This window comes from Pungitius pungitius, chromosome 16, assembly GCF_949316345.1.
Source record: "Pungitius pungitius chromosome 16, fPunPun2.1, whole genome shotgun sequence".
Classification (NCBI taxonomy): domain Eukaryota; kingdom Metazoa; phylum Chordata; class Actinopteri; order Perciformes; family Gasterosteidae; genus Pungitius; species Pungitius pungitius.
Window position 1 is genome coordinate 2,704,156 of NC_084915.1, and position 15,163 is coordinate 2,719,318.

A 15,163-nucleotide genomic window follows, 5' to 3' on the forward strand; every position below is an offset into this window, starting at 1 on the left:
CACCTTGGTATGTTCTCTGCATTCATAATGCCATGCAAAGTGTCTGCAGAACATCTACTTCCATCCTATTATCCTAAATAATTGGTCCAATAACATTAGGGTTGGTTTAGTTTTCTGCGAACCATTATGTTGTAATGATGATCTGTAAGCAGGTAAAGATGGGTAATAAATGAGGTGAGAAATCAACCGCGAGTCAAACAAAGTCAATGATGGGGTGATAAACGGAGAGGGCTAAGGGGAAGAGGGGAGGTTCAAGAGAAGGAGAAGATAATGTGATACATGTGAGAGATATATAGCAGAACTCTGGTGAGTACTTAATTTACTTGTTCACAGAACAAACAAGTTACCTGATGAGTAGATGAGTTTCCAGCTGATGGAAGGCTCGGGCTTACCGCTGGCCTGGCACATCAGGGTGACGTTGGAGCCTTCATTTACCACAATATCTTTTGACAAGTTGAGGATTTTTGGTGGTACTGCAAAAAGCAAAAAACAAATGTTGAAGGTTGAAAGAGATTACATGTTTTTTTGGTGGTACTGCAAAAAGCAAATAACAAATGTTGAAGGTTTAAAAGAGAATAAATGACAACATTTTATGTTTTATGTCCTTTTATTTTCATGATTTGTTGTTTTTCTATTATTTGTCTCCTCAAAGTTCTTCTATAATAAGTATCATAGTGTCACGGTTTGGATTCATGTCTTGTTTTATTTTGTAGTTTCATGTCTTTTGTGTCCCTGGGGTAACTTCATTTCCTGCCTTTTCCTGTCTTCCCCTGAGATTGTCTGCCATGTCGATGATTGTTTCCACCTGTGTCCAAATCATATCTCGTGACGCGTCATTGCATGTTGTCTGTCGCGGCGGCTTGTCTTCATGCCATGCAGTTCGTAAAATATGCTTTTGTTTTTTCCCTCCCCCTTCTCGCTTTATTTTGTTGTAGTGGTTTTGAGTTTCCCTTTTAAAGTTTGACTAAAGTATTTTTCATTTCCGCAACTCCGTGCCTGAGTCCTCCCTTCCTGGCCTCGTACCCGCCGTTGTGACACATACCTTTTTAAAATTGGTAAGCTGTGGTGTTCATGGATATACAACAATTCATTGATATTAAAAAAGACATGGTTGAACTATTTCATTATCCAGACGGAAGAAATGCTTATTTTATTGACTGTACTGCAGGATAGCACATCTCTTACAATGGATATTAAGTGGAGGGACCTGTTGGAATACACAGGGAAGAAAAGCTGACAGTAGTTATAAGTTTTATTGTAAATCGTGTAACTATGCTGTAAAGAGTATTTCAGTAGACGTTTCCGTAACCTAATGTTTCAAAGAAGTCTAAATCAGATTTCTGCTTTAGTGATGGGAGTGTACTTTTGTGGTTTAAATCTGTGTTTCTCAACTGGTGGGTCGCGCGCAAGTGTACGGCAGTGATCATAGAGGCGGAAGTACAGCGCGCAGCGGAAAAACATTTAAGATATACAAACGGTGGATAATATCTGCTGCGAGGATGCAGCTCATTCAGGAGAGGGGTGCTATGACTTTTCAGCATTCTAGCTCTTATAATTAAATTTATATTAATTAAAATCAACTTTTTTAACATGGTTTCCAATGGAGTTCATTTTCAAATCCTTTAAAAACTTCTTGATTTCAACTTTTTGAGCTATTCCAATCTTTCAGCTAGACACCATTTACACTTTAAAATGTTGACACAAGTATTAATGATTTTATTTTAAAAAACCGCTTGTCATCATAAGCTGGGCAAAGCAAATCTACAAACATCTCTGAAATCCCTTCCTTTTATACAACAACATTTTACATGAGCCATCTGGCAGAAGATCTTAAATCTTGTAAGTGCAAACTTGAAAGATCTTGTAAAAGTTTGGGACTGTTCCTGAACCACAGTTTGTTGGGCCAAGACCTAGGACAAAATGGCTGGTGGGAAGGGGAACAAAGATAAAGTGGAAAAAGACAGTGATCAAAGTGTATCAATGGCACAAGTGCAAGAACTCCTTGAACAACAAAAAGCTTTTTACAAAGAACTTTTACAGCAGCAAGAAAGCAATTTCAAAGCATTTGTCTGCACTATTATATCCAGTAAAAGAATTGGTGAACTGCTTAAAGATCTGCAAGACCTAAGAACAAGTCTGCAATTCACGCAAAAGGAGGTGGATGAATTGAAATCTACAAGTAAAGGAACTCAATCAATCTGCAAATCACAAGAATCAGATATTGAGCGACTGGCAGAATCCATGTTGATACTGGATGCTAAATCTGACTCCCTGGACAGTCAGGCAAGGAGAGCCAACTTAATTATGGATGGCATTCCTGAGGCAGAAAAGGAAAACAACTTGGTCTCAGAGGAAAAAGTTCTGAAAATTATCGAAGAGAAACTCAACCTGGACCCTAAGATAATTGGAGTGGAACAGGCAATGCGTGCCGGAAAGGTGAACATCTCCAGCGATGGCACTCAAGGCAGACCACGACCAGTCATTGTGAGATTCCATAGAATAAAGGACAGAGACACGGTGCTAAGAAATGCAAGAAAATTGAAGGGGACGAGTATTTTCATAAATGAGGACTATCCAGAGACTGTGAGACAGAAAAGGAAGGAACTTCTGCCTAAAATGAAAGAAGGCAGAGAGCGGGGGGACTATGCCTTTCTGAGGTATGACAAACTCATCATTCGGCAGGGCGAGAAAAAAAAATCTTTTACAGTTCAATAATGGGACATGAAATGGTAAAACATCAAACAGTGACATTATCTTTTCTAATAATAATGGATGTTGTGTTCTCGTGGAGATGTTTTCCCCTGCAGTGGATTTCTATCTGGTGTTGCATTTTCCTATGGTCTCCGTATCATTGTTGCATTTTTCGCACAAACCTTTCTGTGGTTATGGGGACAAAGCCAGACTGTTAGGCTCGTAGGCGTGAGTTGTGGTTTTGGTGTAAGAGTGACCGTGTGAAAGGATGGATGACAGGGTGTGTGACTGAGGGTGAGTGTCCATATGACATATTAGTGATACTAGATGTGGCAAGAAAAGGGTGTGTAAGAATACAACTGAGAATACTGGGGGAGTGTTCATATGACATTTGGGAGGTTACAGTAAACGATGGTGCAAGACTTCAACTGACACTATGCTTGACTTAGATTCAGACACAGATCCAGAGAGTAAGTACTTCAAGAATGGGAGAAATTGTGACTACTACACGGAAAATCAGTTCAACGAAAAGTTTGGGTCAGAATACAATATAAAGATAATACACTTCAATAGTAGAAGCCTTTACGCTAATTTTTACAAGATTAAAGACTACCTAGATCAGTTCACCTGACCGTTCAGTGTAATCGCAATCTCGGAGACCTGGATTAGTCTGGAGAAAGGGGTGGAATTTGAGTTGGATGGTTATAATCTGAATTATGTAAACAGAGGCAACAAAAGGGGAGGGGGAGTTGCACTTTATGTTGATAGAAGACTTAAGTACAAGATTGTTGAAAGTATGACGGCTGCAATTGATATGGGGAAAAGGAAGAACATCATTGTCAGCTGTGCATACCGGGCTCCCAATAATAGCATAGAGAAGTTCAAGGAGTTGATGGAGAGTATGGCTACAAACACCGAGCAAAAGGTAACTTTTCTCTGTGGCGATTACAACATCGATCTTCTGAATCCTAACAAACTAACACCGATAGAGGAATTCATGGATGCAATGTACAGCAGAAGCTTGTATCCTACTATTACTAAACCTAGTCGAATTACATTTCACTCTGCAACACTTATAGATAATATTTTTACTAATAACCTAATATTTTTACTAATAACCTAATAGATAATATAGGAAGTGGATTATTATTAAATGATATTAGTGACCATCTGCCGGTGTTTGCAATCTACAGCCGTGCACCTAGGTTGGCTGAAAGGAATGAAATGATAGAAAGGAGATTAAGAACGGTTGACAATCTAAACAAGTTCAGAAATTAATTAAGTGCACAAAACTGGAGAAACGTTTATGAGGCAGAGGAGGTTGATTATGCTTATGATTCCTTCTTGCAAACTTTTCTGATGTTATATGACAGATGCTGTCCATTTCAGCAAAGCAGAAAACGAGCAAATCGCTCAGACAAACCTTGGCTTACAAAGGGTCTGTTGAACGCCTGTAAAAAGAAGAACTTCTTATATAGAGTTTATCAAGAATAGAAATAAGGAGAAAGAAATGAAGTATAAAAGATATAAAAATAAATTAACTGATATTATGCGAAATTGTAAAAAGGATTATTATTGTAAACTACTAGATAAAAATAAAAATAATATAAAGGAAACATGGAAGATCTTAAATTCAATTATAAGAAATCAATCGACCAGCTCTGGATTGCCAGAAGAAATTCTAGATAATGATAAGATTATTAATGACAAAAAGGAGATGGTAGAAGGCTTCAATAAATTCTGAAATTAAATAATTTAAATAAATTATTGCCATAGTTAATAAATTAAAAAAAAAACATCAAGAGACTGGAATGGTATTGATATGACAATAGTAAAAGAAGTTATTATTAATATAACAGATCCCCTAGCACATATCTGTAATGTTTCACTTCAAACGGGCTTCTTTCCAACCAAAATGAAAACTGCTAAGGTAATTCCGATTTTCAAAGAAGGTGAAAAAAACCTTTACAATATCTACAGACCAGTCTCCCTGCTTTCCCAGTTTTCCAAAATTTTGGAAAAAATATTTGCTACAAGGATGGACAGTTTCATAGATAAACATGGATTACTCATAGATAGTGAATATGGTTTTAGGCCAAACCGATCAACATCATTGGCACTCATGGACTTAGTAGAAGAAATGACAAGCACAATAGATAACAAAAAGATGGCAATAGGGGTCTTCATAGATCTGAAGAAGGCATTTGACACAATAAACCATGATATACTGCTACACAAACTGGAAAGCTATGGGATCAGAGGGGTTGGACTAAATTGGGTACAAAGTTACATAGGACAAAGAAAACAGTTTGTACAGATAGGGGATAAGAAGTCCACCTTAAGAAATAGTACCTGTGGTGTGCCGCAAGGATCAATACTGGGTCCAAACATATTTATTATTTATATAAATGACATAAGTAATGCTTCCAGGATCCTGAAAAATGTTATTTTTGCAGATGACACAAATGTATTCTGTGAAGGAGGGAACCTCGAACAGTTGTTGGAGGCGGTCTCGACTGAGTTAACCAAGCTGAAATTGTGGTTTGATATGAATAGATTATCACTTAATGTAAAGAAAACCAAATTTATGGTCTTTGGTAAAAGTAACACACAAGCAAACACACACATTGAACTAAAGATCGATAATATAAAAATCGAAAGGGTGTTTGAATACTCCTTTCTAGGTGTAATGATAGACCACAAGCTCAGCTGGAGGCCACAGGTCACTCGTGTACACTCAAAATTGGCACGATGTGTAGGGATACTAGTCAGAGTCAGACATATATTGAATATACAATCACTGCATACACTGTACTGTACACTGTTTGCCCCCTATTTGAGTTACTTTGAGGAAGTGTTGGGTAATATCTACAAAAGCACCCTACAGGCAATATGCACAATTAAAAAAAAAAAGCAATACAGATAGTTAATAAGGTGGGGTACTATGAACACACAAACACATTATTTCTGAAATTAAATATATTAAAATGTATGGACTTAAAAGATTTTAAAACGTTACAGATTGTATTTAAAGCAAGAAACAGCCTACTCTCAGGAAACCTTCAAAGTTTGTTTAGCGACAGACTAAAATAATAATTTAAGAGGGAGACTGAAACTGAGGCAACCAAAGGTGCACATCGGTCTGTGGGGTGAAGTTGTGGAACAACTTACCAGATAAGATCAGAGATTGTAAACATATTGCACAGTTCAAAAAACATCTTAAATTATACACATTAGCCAAATATGAGATCTGTGAAAATATTCAGTGACGGAAATTTAAATTGTTTTTATTTGTGAGTGTGAGTATGCGTGCGTGTGTGAGGGTGAGAGAGTGTGTGTGTGTATGTATGTATGATATTAATCTCCAAAGTAATATATACAAATTGAGAATATGGATAAGATAGGGGTGGGTATCTATAAGCTTTTGCTTCCCTCTACTCCTTTTCTTGAACAAAAGGTGACTTTTCTAATTTTGTGGTCTATGTCTATGTTGATTTTTAAATGTCTACATGTTCAAGAAATAAAATGCTTCAAATCAAATCAAATACTCTGCTGAAACGAGTACGGATAAAGCACTTTTGCCGAGTACGAGTCAATATCTGTGCTTGGATTGAATAAAAGTCCTCATTGGGTAGCTGTCTGCGTTCTGTGATTGGCTCGTCACAGCGCCCCTCCCCTACACACATACAGTTTATTGTGTTGCTGTGTCCCACTCGGCTCACTCATACACAGAACTCCTCTCTCCCTCCCTCAGTCATCGGGTTTGCGGGTCTTTTTACTTGTTTGTTGTTCTTAACTAGTAGAGTTTAGGTAAACGTGGGGCTTAAGAATGCAACTCGCGTTGTGTCTCTGCCTGTTGGAGTTTTTTTTGGCTCTCTCTCTGCCGGTCATCAGAGTTTTTTTCTACCGTCTACTGGCTCTCTTCACGTACTAGTTGTGTTAAATAACTAAATATTAATATTACAAATTAAGCCACACACATACACTTCCCCTCTCTCTTGATCATCAGTGATACAGAATAATGAGTGATAAACATAAGAACTAAGAAGGAATGCTGTTTTAACCGCAGAAATGCGTCAGTACAGTACACTGTTTTTCAAGTTCATGTATGATTGGTCATATCACTTGTTAATTAAGCTCCCTGCGAAGGGTCAATTGCATGCTTAAAAATGAGCATAACTGTTAAAGCCCAGCCCATTTCAAGACAACCCAACAACTTACGGGGTAAATCCTTCCTACTTCTGGGTTAAGCCCCGACCAATCCGAGTACAGATACGGATACAGATAATGCTGTACTCGCTCAGCTCTAGCTGAAATTAAACCTCTTCTTAAGAAACCTACTCTAGCTCCAAAGGTGTTGGCTAACTACAGACCCATCTCTAATCTTCCCTTCCTCGCTAAGATCCTTGAGAAATCTGTCACAAATTAATTATGTGACTTTCTACAAAACAATGCTGTGTTCGAGGATTTCCAGTCAGGATTTTGAGCGCATCATAGCACAGAAACAGCACTGGTGAAAATTACAAATGATCTTCTACTTGCATCGGACTAAGGACTTGTCTCTTTTCTTGTCTTGCCGGACCTCAGTGCTGCATTTGACACCATCGATCACCGTATCCTGCTGCAGAGACTGGAACACTTGATTGGCATCAAAGGAACTGCACTCAGCTGGTTTAAATCTTATTTATCGGATCGATCCCAGTTTGTGTTTGTGAACGGTGAATCATCGAGGACCACCAATGTTGGTCACGGAGTCCCACAAGGTTCTGTGGATTTACCCTGTATATGCTTCCTTTGGGCGACGTTATCAGAAAACACCGCATAAACTTCCATTGTTATGCAGATGATACTCAACTGTATCTATCAATCAAGCCAGAAGACACCAACCAGCTTGTTAGTCTTGGAGACATCCAAACTTGGATGACCTGCAACTTCCTGATGTTAAACTCGGAAAAAACGGAAGTTATCATGATAGGCCCAGAGCGCCTTCGAAGTCAGCTGTCACGTGATACAGTCTCTATTGATGGAATTGCTCTGGTATCCAACAGCACCGTCAGAAATCTTGGAGTTCTCTTCGACCAGGATATGTCCTTCAACTCTCATATAAAGAAGACTTCAAGGACTGCCTTTTTTCATCTACGTAATATATCGAACATCAGGAACTTCCTGTCTCAAAGTGATGCAGAAAAACTAGTTCATGCATTTGTTACTTCTAGACTCGATTACTGTAATTCTTTGTTGTCAGGCTGCTCTTGAAAATCGCTTAAACCTCTCCAGTTGATTCAGAATGCTGCTGCACTAAGAACTAAGAAATGGGATCATATAACTCCTGTTGCACTGGCTTCCTATTTAAATCAAGAATAGAATTTAAGGTACTTCTCCTCACCTACAAGGCACTTGCTGGTGAGGCACCGTCTTATCTTAAAGAGCTCGTTACACTGTACTGCTCTACAAGGCATCTGCGCTCCGTAGATGCTGGGCTACTTGTGGTTCCTAGAGTTTTAAAAAGTAGGATGGGGGCCAGAGCCTTCAGTCATCAAGCTCCTCTTTTGTGCAACCAGCTTCAACTTTCAGTCCGGGGGGCAGACTCGGTCAGTTCATTTAAGATAAAGCTTAAACCGTTCCTCTTTGATATTGCTTATAGTTAGGGCTGGCTCAGGTTAGCCTGGACCAGCCCTTAGTTAATCTGCTCTAGGCTTAGACTGTTGGGACTTCTTAAACACCGAGCCCCTCTCATACTCTCACTTTCTCCTTCCAGAATCATCCATGTTTTATTAATGTACATCACTAATTCAGCTTCTTTCCGGGAGTTCTTTGTGCTTTCTCGCCTAGCAGGTCTGCGTGGATCGTAGTTCCGTGCGGACCCTGGTTCTGACTCCTGGCATGGCTCTGCTGACACCTGCTGCTGCCATCATCATTACTTTAAATATGATTCATATTACTGTCATCGTAAACCAACATCTTTCTGCTTTCCCTCCCCACAGAAGCCTCTGTGGATGGTGGTTGTCCCTGCAGTGGTCCTGGCGTACACTTGTTCTGCTACTTGCAAATACTTGTATCATTTATGTTAGAGGAATTGAATGTATTGTACATTTTTTACATTGTTGATTCTGTGCACATGACATCCATTGCAGTCTGTCCATCTCGGGAGAGGGATCCCTCCTCTGACGTTCTCCCTAAGGTTTCTTCCCTTTTTTCCCCATTTAAGGGTTTATTCATATTTTGCGGAGTTTTTCATGTGCCGATGTGAGGGTTTCGGGACAGAGGATGTTGCATGTGTACAGACTGTAAAGCCCTCTTAGGCAAATTTGTAATTTGCAATTTTGGGCTATACAAAATAAAATGAATTGAATTCGGCCACCGCCTCCGTATGAGACATGTTAGGATATTCCTTATCCACCCGAGTTGGTTGACTAGAAGAATCCACTACAGGAAATTAGTTTAAAAGTTTAACATTTATTTAGAAGAGAAAAAGTTGTACATGAGCAATTCTCCGCAGATATATCTGGAGACAATGAAATACGCATCGCAAGCAAATCCCTTCCAAAGTCCGCCTGCCTTCTGACACTGACCTGTTTTAATCCCTCTGGTGCCCTTGAACGTTGGTTCAACCCAGTTCATCCTTCTGTAACAAATGCCTTCCCCAAACAATGAGTGTCTGGTACTCTCTCCTGCAGCCTTCGGCCTTGCTCTGAAAATGGGTTCAAACTGGCTCTCCCTTCGGTCGCAGGTGTGTTATCTCAGATAATATTTTATCTTCATTTTTCCTGTGCTCTCTCTTCCACCATTCACATTGTCTGCCTTATAATGACCGATCCGGTCACGCCATCTGTCCTACAAGCGGACATCTATTCTACAAGCTAAAAAGTAAATACAAGAAGACACACACAGAGAACCCCACATCCCACAGACACCAGCATTTTCCGAAGCACTGCCCGTCTGCTGGAGTCTTTAACCGGGGCGTTGTTCCTTCAGTGTTGTCATTGAGCTGCAAACACGTTTATTTTCTTACGTGAATGACAGGAGATCGTTTGGTCCTTATTTTACGCAACAAAGCGTCAACAATAACCTTTTTCGCAGACCGCAAGAAGGTCCGTCGGATAATAAGCACCGGGGGAGTCTGCTGGTGGGCGAAACTGCAAACGTGATGAGGCACTCGCCAACCATGCAACATTTTTTATATTTTATCTTTACCTATTGCCAGGATCTTCTCCTGTCTTGTTTGTTCTGTGCACATTTTAGAAAGATTTAGAATTAGACAGATTTCTGCATATTGTAAAACATTCTTGCATTGTGAATACGGGTTTGAAATTAATCTTTAGTGTAAATTCCCAGAGGAACATTAATTCCCTCTGTTCACTTTTAAGGCAACGTATATGCTAAATAATCATACATTTTATAACATTACGGGGCGCTATAGTGATTCTCTGTATTTGCTTGTTTTTTGCACTTTCCTTCATTTTTTGCATTTACAAACGAACAAACTCCTCAGAGTTTAAATCCGATCGATTTCAAAACCAGGAAACTTTATCCTGACAACCGTGGGGTCAAAAGTTATTAAAATTAAGAGTTTTCATAAAACTACCTAGGCGTGATCTTGCGTCCAGTTTGGACAATATTTGACGATTTTCTTTTAAATGTAAATGTTAAAACTCCAATAAACATTGATATTTCTGGCTAGAAATGTTTATTCATGATGCTTGTTTAGGCCTATAAGTATTGCCATGCAGTGATTTTCGACAAAGTATAGCGCCACCTATTACTTGTTGGCTTAGGTCAATGCAAATTTCTACAGTTCGATGTCCATCTCCTAGCCCTTTAATCTGATCCACTTCAAATCTGTGAATATAAGCCTGGGAGTTTTGGACAAACTTTGTTGCCGTGACAACACCATCTTCGCATGAAAATTCAAGCACATCTTCTGAGCCTTGGCAAACTCAAACTCTTGAGCACCTCGGAGTGTCTTAGTGATGACCTTTACAGACCTAATGTGGAGTTTTGGATCAAAAGGGAAAGATTGCCTCCATAGCGCCCCCTGGAGGTTTTCAACGAAGCAGCGTCGGCACCCTGTTTGACCTTTTGACTTTTTTTTAACAAATGTATTACAGGCAGACTTAAAGTCTGAGGACTATGGTCTAAAACAAAGTCAGTTATAATTTTTTTTTAGTGTGAAAATTCCCTGTACTTTTTGCAAAGAGGCGTAAAACCTATTTGATAAGACTCCTGATGTGACTTAAAATGTGTTTAATTAATCCAGAATGTAATATTTGTTCAGTATGCAGGGACAGTGATTTAATTTGTCATGTTGTACATATTTTGGTTTATTACATGCTGAGTTAATTAATATACATTCTAACGTGCAATGTCCATATGTGAATAAGAGTTGTATACGTTTTATGATAGTCAATATGGTGTGGAAATCTCCCTTATGTAGTTGGTCAATTGGAACTATATTGGGCAGTAATAACAGATAAGGCAATTATAGGTGGATATTTCTGTAACTTGATTTTGATTTAGACTGCATCTATAAGATAAACAGGACAAGAAAAATGCACTGGATGTAAATTGTATGTGTTAAATCAATTATACAGTCGCAATCAGGAGAATGGGACAAGTGTTGCTGTGGTTCTTGCTCTTCAGACTCTACCTTTTTATTTTACAGGAATACATCTTTTTGTTATTGTGGTCATCGTGCCCGAGACCCGTAACAATCTCCTGCGATCTCTGCTACATTTCATTTACTTTTTGCAGGTCTTTTGCATCTCTGCAACAGCCTAGTGTTGGTGGTTTCTGTTTATGAAACCACAGACTCAGGTTTGAATACCACCCCTAAGAGTGATTTATTTTGTCTCTTTAGTCTCTTTTTGACCGCGTGTCATGCTGACTGCTGCCCCCCCCGACATGCAAGGAGAGGCGAAGGCCCGTTCATCGCTGCTCGCAGCTTTAATTATTATTCTCTGCCCTCCCTAAACCTCTATGAAAGACTATTCATATTGCAGTTTCAAGTGAACCAGCGGGATATTGATACCATATTTCTTCCAAAGTTGACTCTAAGAACATTTTCACAAGTAGTGAGTAATGCAATCATCAATCATGAGTGATGAAAAACAAATACACTGCAGTAATACATGCAGACTTGCTGTTGATCGCCTCTAATGAACACAATTAGAAGCTATTTTCTCTGCTCCTGTCGCTGTTTGGTTTTCGCCTGTCAATCAATAGATCTATAGCATTTACATTGTAGGTTGTTTAATAACAGCAACAAAAGATTACTCGGAAATGAACATATGACTGTAGTACATAAGTTCTTATTTTGTATGTTTTGGTCAAGGGATCTTGACAATATAACACCTGACAATTGAGACAGCCCCCTAATGATTTATAAACAGTTAATTCTTAGTGGAAGGCAATCATGTGTAAAAAATATGAATATAAAAATATATGTACCATGGTAAAATGTTCAGATTTGACTGAGTTATGACTTAGGGAAAGAATATGAATTATGGCAGCAATCAGGCCCTAATGGTAGTACCTCAGTGAGTTATGTGTTATAGAATCTGCTGCTGCAGCGGCTGATCTAACCTGGTGGGTGGGCAAAATCAGCTGAAAAGTAACTAACTTCACAGGGTGCAACTGCCCCTTTCAACTTGTGCCTGTGGGGGCTTTTTCCTCAGACTTTATATTTGATCCCAGGTGACACTCTTGACATGTGACCATTCTCCCTCATATTGTCACCTACAAGCAATTTAGAGTCGCCAATTAAAAGTGCAAGGCTTTTGAAACGTGTGAAGCACTAAATCGCAGAGGATAACGTTTACACCAAATGTATTTCCCAAGACCTTTGTATTTATGTAAAGAAGGCAGTTCACTAACTGGCAAAGCACGGTCCGGATCCGGACCCAGAAGCTGTCCCATCCAGACCCGGACCTGAAGAAACCTGTTTTAACAGACGGTTGTGATATAAACACGACGGGGCACTTTTCAACAGCGCAGCTTTGGTAGTCTACGGCAGTGGCTTAAAGCACACACACCAATGTAAGTGGTCCGTTTGCCACTCATCCCCTTTCTGTTTGACACTTGGAGGAATTCCTCTGCACAGCTCTCTGCTGTGTGTCGTGCCTCCGTTTTTTTCCTTCCACATTGGCAAAAATCTCTCAGCTTTGCTTAACGTTTTCTCAAATCCAAAGTGTTGGTTTCAGATTAGAGGGTCTGTCCATCAAGGAATAAAAATCTTCTAACAACACAATGATGACAGGGTGCAACTGCCAATGCGAATGACTTTAAAATTGTCAAATTTAATTAAATTAAATAAATAGACTGACTTTGAATAAAACGCAAGTAATGAGCATTTTTTTAAATAATTTTATTGTTTAGTTAATAAAAGGCATAGTTAATGAGTCCAAAGGTTATAAATAAAAGATAACTGAAGTCAAATATTAATTATGTTGTTAAAATGTGTCTTTATTTTTACATCACTGTTTGTAGAGAAAATTCAAAGGCAGAGAAATCTAAACTGGGCCAAAATAATTCTTTCTAACTCAGAACCTGCATGCTCTGTGTTCACCTCACTGTGCCTTACAGCTCTGTAAGGACACTAGTACTTCCCAATTAACCTCACCAGGCGTAGTGAAAGAGGAACACGCACAACTCCCTCTCTTCGAGCAAGGCATATAGCTCCTTATTGCTTCAGTGTAGCAATGAATGAGGAAGTGAGATTTAAAAAGAGTACATTGAATGTGCAAAGGAATAACAGATAATCAATTATACGGTGTAGAAAATAAAAATACAGTGTATATGTTCATTAGAGGGTTTGAATGGGCTCAACAGGAAGAGATTCTTTACAGCACATGTGTCAAACTCAAGGCCCGCGAGAGCTTAAAAGTTGAGTGTCTAAAAATAAATACCAAAAACTACACAATTTCCCACAATGCCTTTCGACTACGCTAGCCGCGGCAGTGTCCATGCCGAGTGGAATTGAGATATAAATAATGATCCCAAAATGCCCGGAAAGGGAAAAGTTGATGCAGACGGAAGACTGTTTCAAGAAAGATGGGAGGGCGAATACTTGTTTGTGCTTCAAGGAGAAAGACCAGTATGTCTTTTGAGTTACGAGGCGGTGTCGGTTGTCAATCTGCGTCGACATTTTGACACCAAACCCGGAGCTAAGTACGCTAAAGCTAGCCTTCAAGAAAAGCAACAAATTGCCCAAGAATTAAAAGGCAAACTGCGGTCGCAGCAGAGTTTGTTCATGAAATCCACAGCCAAGTTATCAATTTTCATTAGAGGCGTAAAGTCGGACCTCTCTATCACTGAGGAGCTGTTGGATGTGGCTGCAATGCATGGGACCACGACGGGACAGGACATTTTTGATGCGGTGGAGAAGTCCGTAAGTATGCATTGCAGTGGGAAAACTTGGTAGGATTAACTACAGACGGTGCACCGGCAATGTGTGGAGGAAAAATGGGCTTGGTTGGACTAATGAAGGGCAAAATGCAAAAAATGTCACACGCCTCTGATAACGTATCATTGCATTATCCATCAAGAAGTTTTGTGTGGGAAGGTGCTGGGGATGGAGGACATTGTGACCACCGTCATGAAAACCGTGAACTTCATTTGGGCGCGTGGCCTGAATCACCGTCAGTTCCAGCAGTTTTTGCTGGAGATGGGCTCGGAACACGGGGATGTGCTGTACCATACAGAAGTGAGGTGGCTGAGTAGGAGCAAAGTCCTCAAGCGATTTTTTGAGCTCAGGGAAGACATTGCTCTTTTTATGCAGAGTAAAGGAAAACTCATGTCTGAACTATCAGATCCAAAGTGGATGTGTGACATAACCGACCATCTCGCCCAGCTGAATCAGAAGCTGCAGGGACGCAAACAAGTCATCATGCAGATGTCCGACACGATCACGGCTTTCCAGCGTAAATTGGACTTATGGATGTGGCAAGTGAAACAGGACAATCTTGTCCGCCTCATTTCCCGAGACTTTTTCATGTACTCAGTTGGCTACCAAACTGAGCAGGTTAAAGACTGAGTTTGATTGGCGCTTCTCTGACTTCAGAGCACAACAGTCTGGCTTTGACATCTTTGCCAATCCTTTCACCACCGATGTCTGCACTGCACCCAAACACCTTCAGATGGAGCTAATTGAGCTTCAAAGCGACAGTGGCCTGAGAGCAAAGTTCCAGGATGCTGCAATTCAGGACTTTTACCGTCTGCTGCCCCCTGGTTTGATGCCACAGCTTCGACTTCATGCTGCCCGTGTTCTGTCCATGTTTGGGAGCACCTATCTGTGCGAACAGTTTTTGAACAAACTGTTCTGAACAAAAACAAGCACAGATCACGCCTCACGGATGACAACCTCCATGCTGTTCTACGCATTGCCTCAGCACAGGACCTAAAACCAGACATTGACACAATGGCAACGGGAAAACGGTGTCAGATATCTTGTCAGAAAGCATTTTTTTTAAAACTT

At 39.8% G+C, this 15,163-nt stretch overlaps 1 protein-coding gene across 5 annotated transcripts in view; it reads right to left on the reverse strand.

Moving 5' to 3' along the window:
• Positions 1 to 15,163, reverse strand: part of ntm (neurotrimin) — a 252,918-nt gene that overhangs the window by 26,630 nt on the left and 211,125 nt on the right. For all 5 annotated transcript variants that reach the window (XM_037467556.2, XM_062558240.1, XM_037467559.2 and 2 more), the window contains one exon: positions 348 to 473. In XM_037467556.2, coding sequence (XP_037323453.2) covers positions 348 to 473 — 126 coding nt within the window. The remainder of the gene's footprint in view (positions 1 to 347; positions 474 to 15,163) is intronic.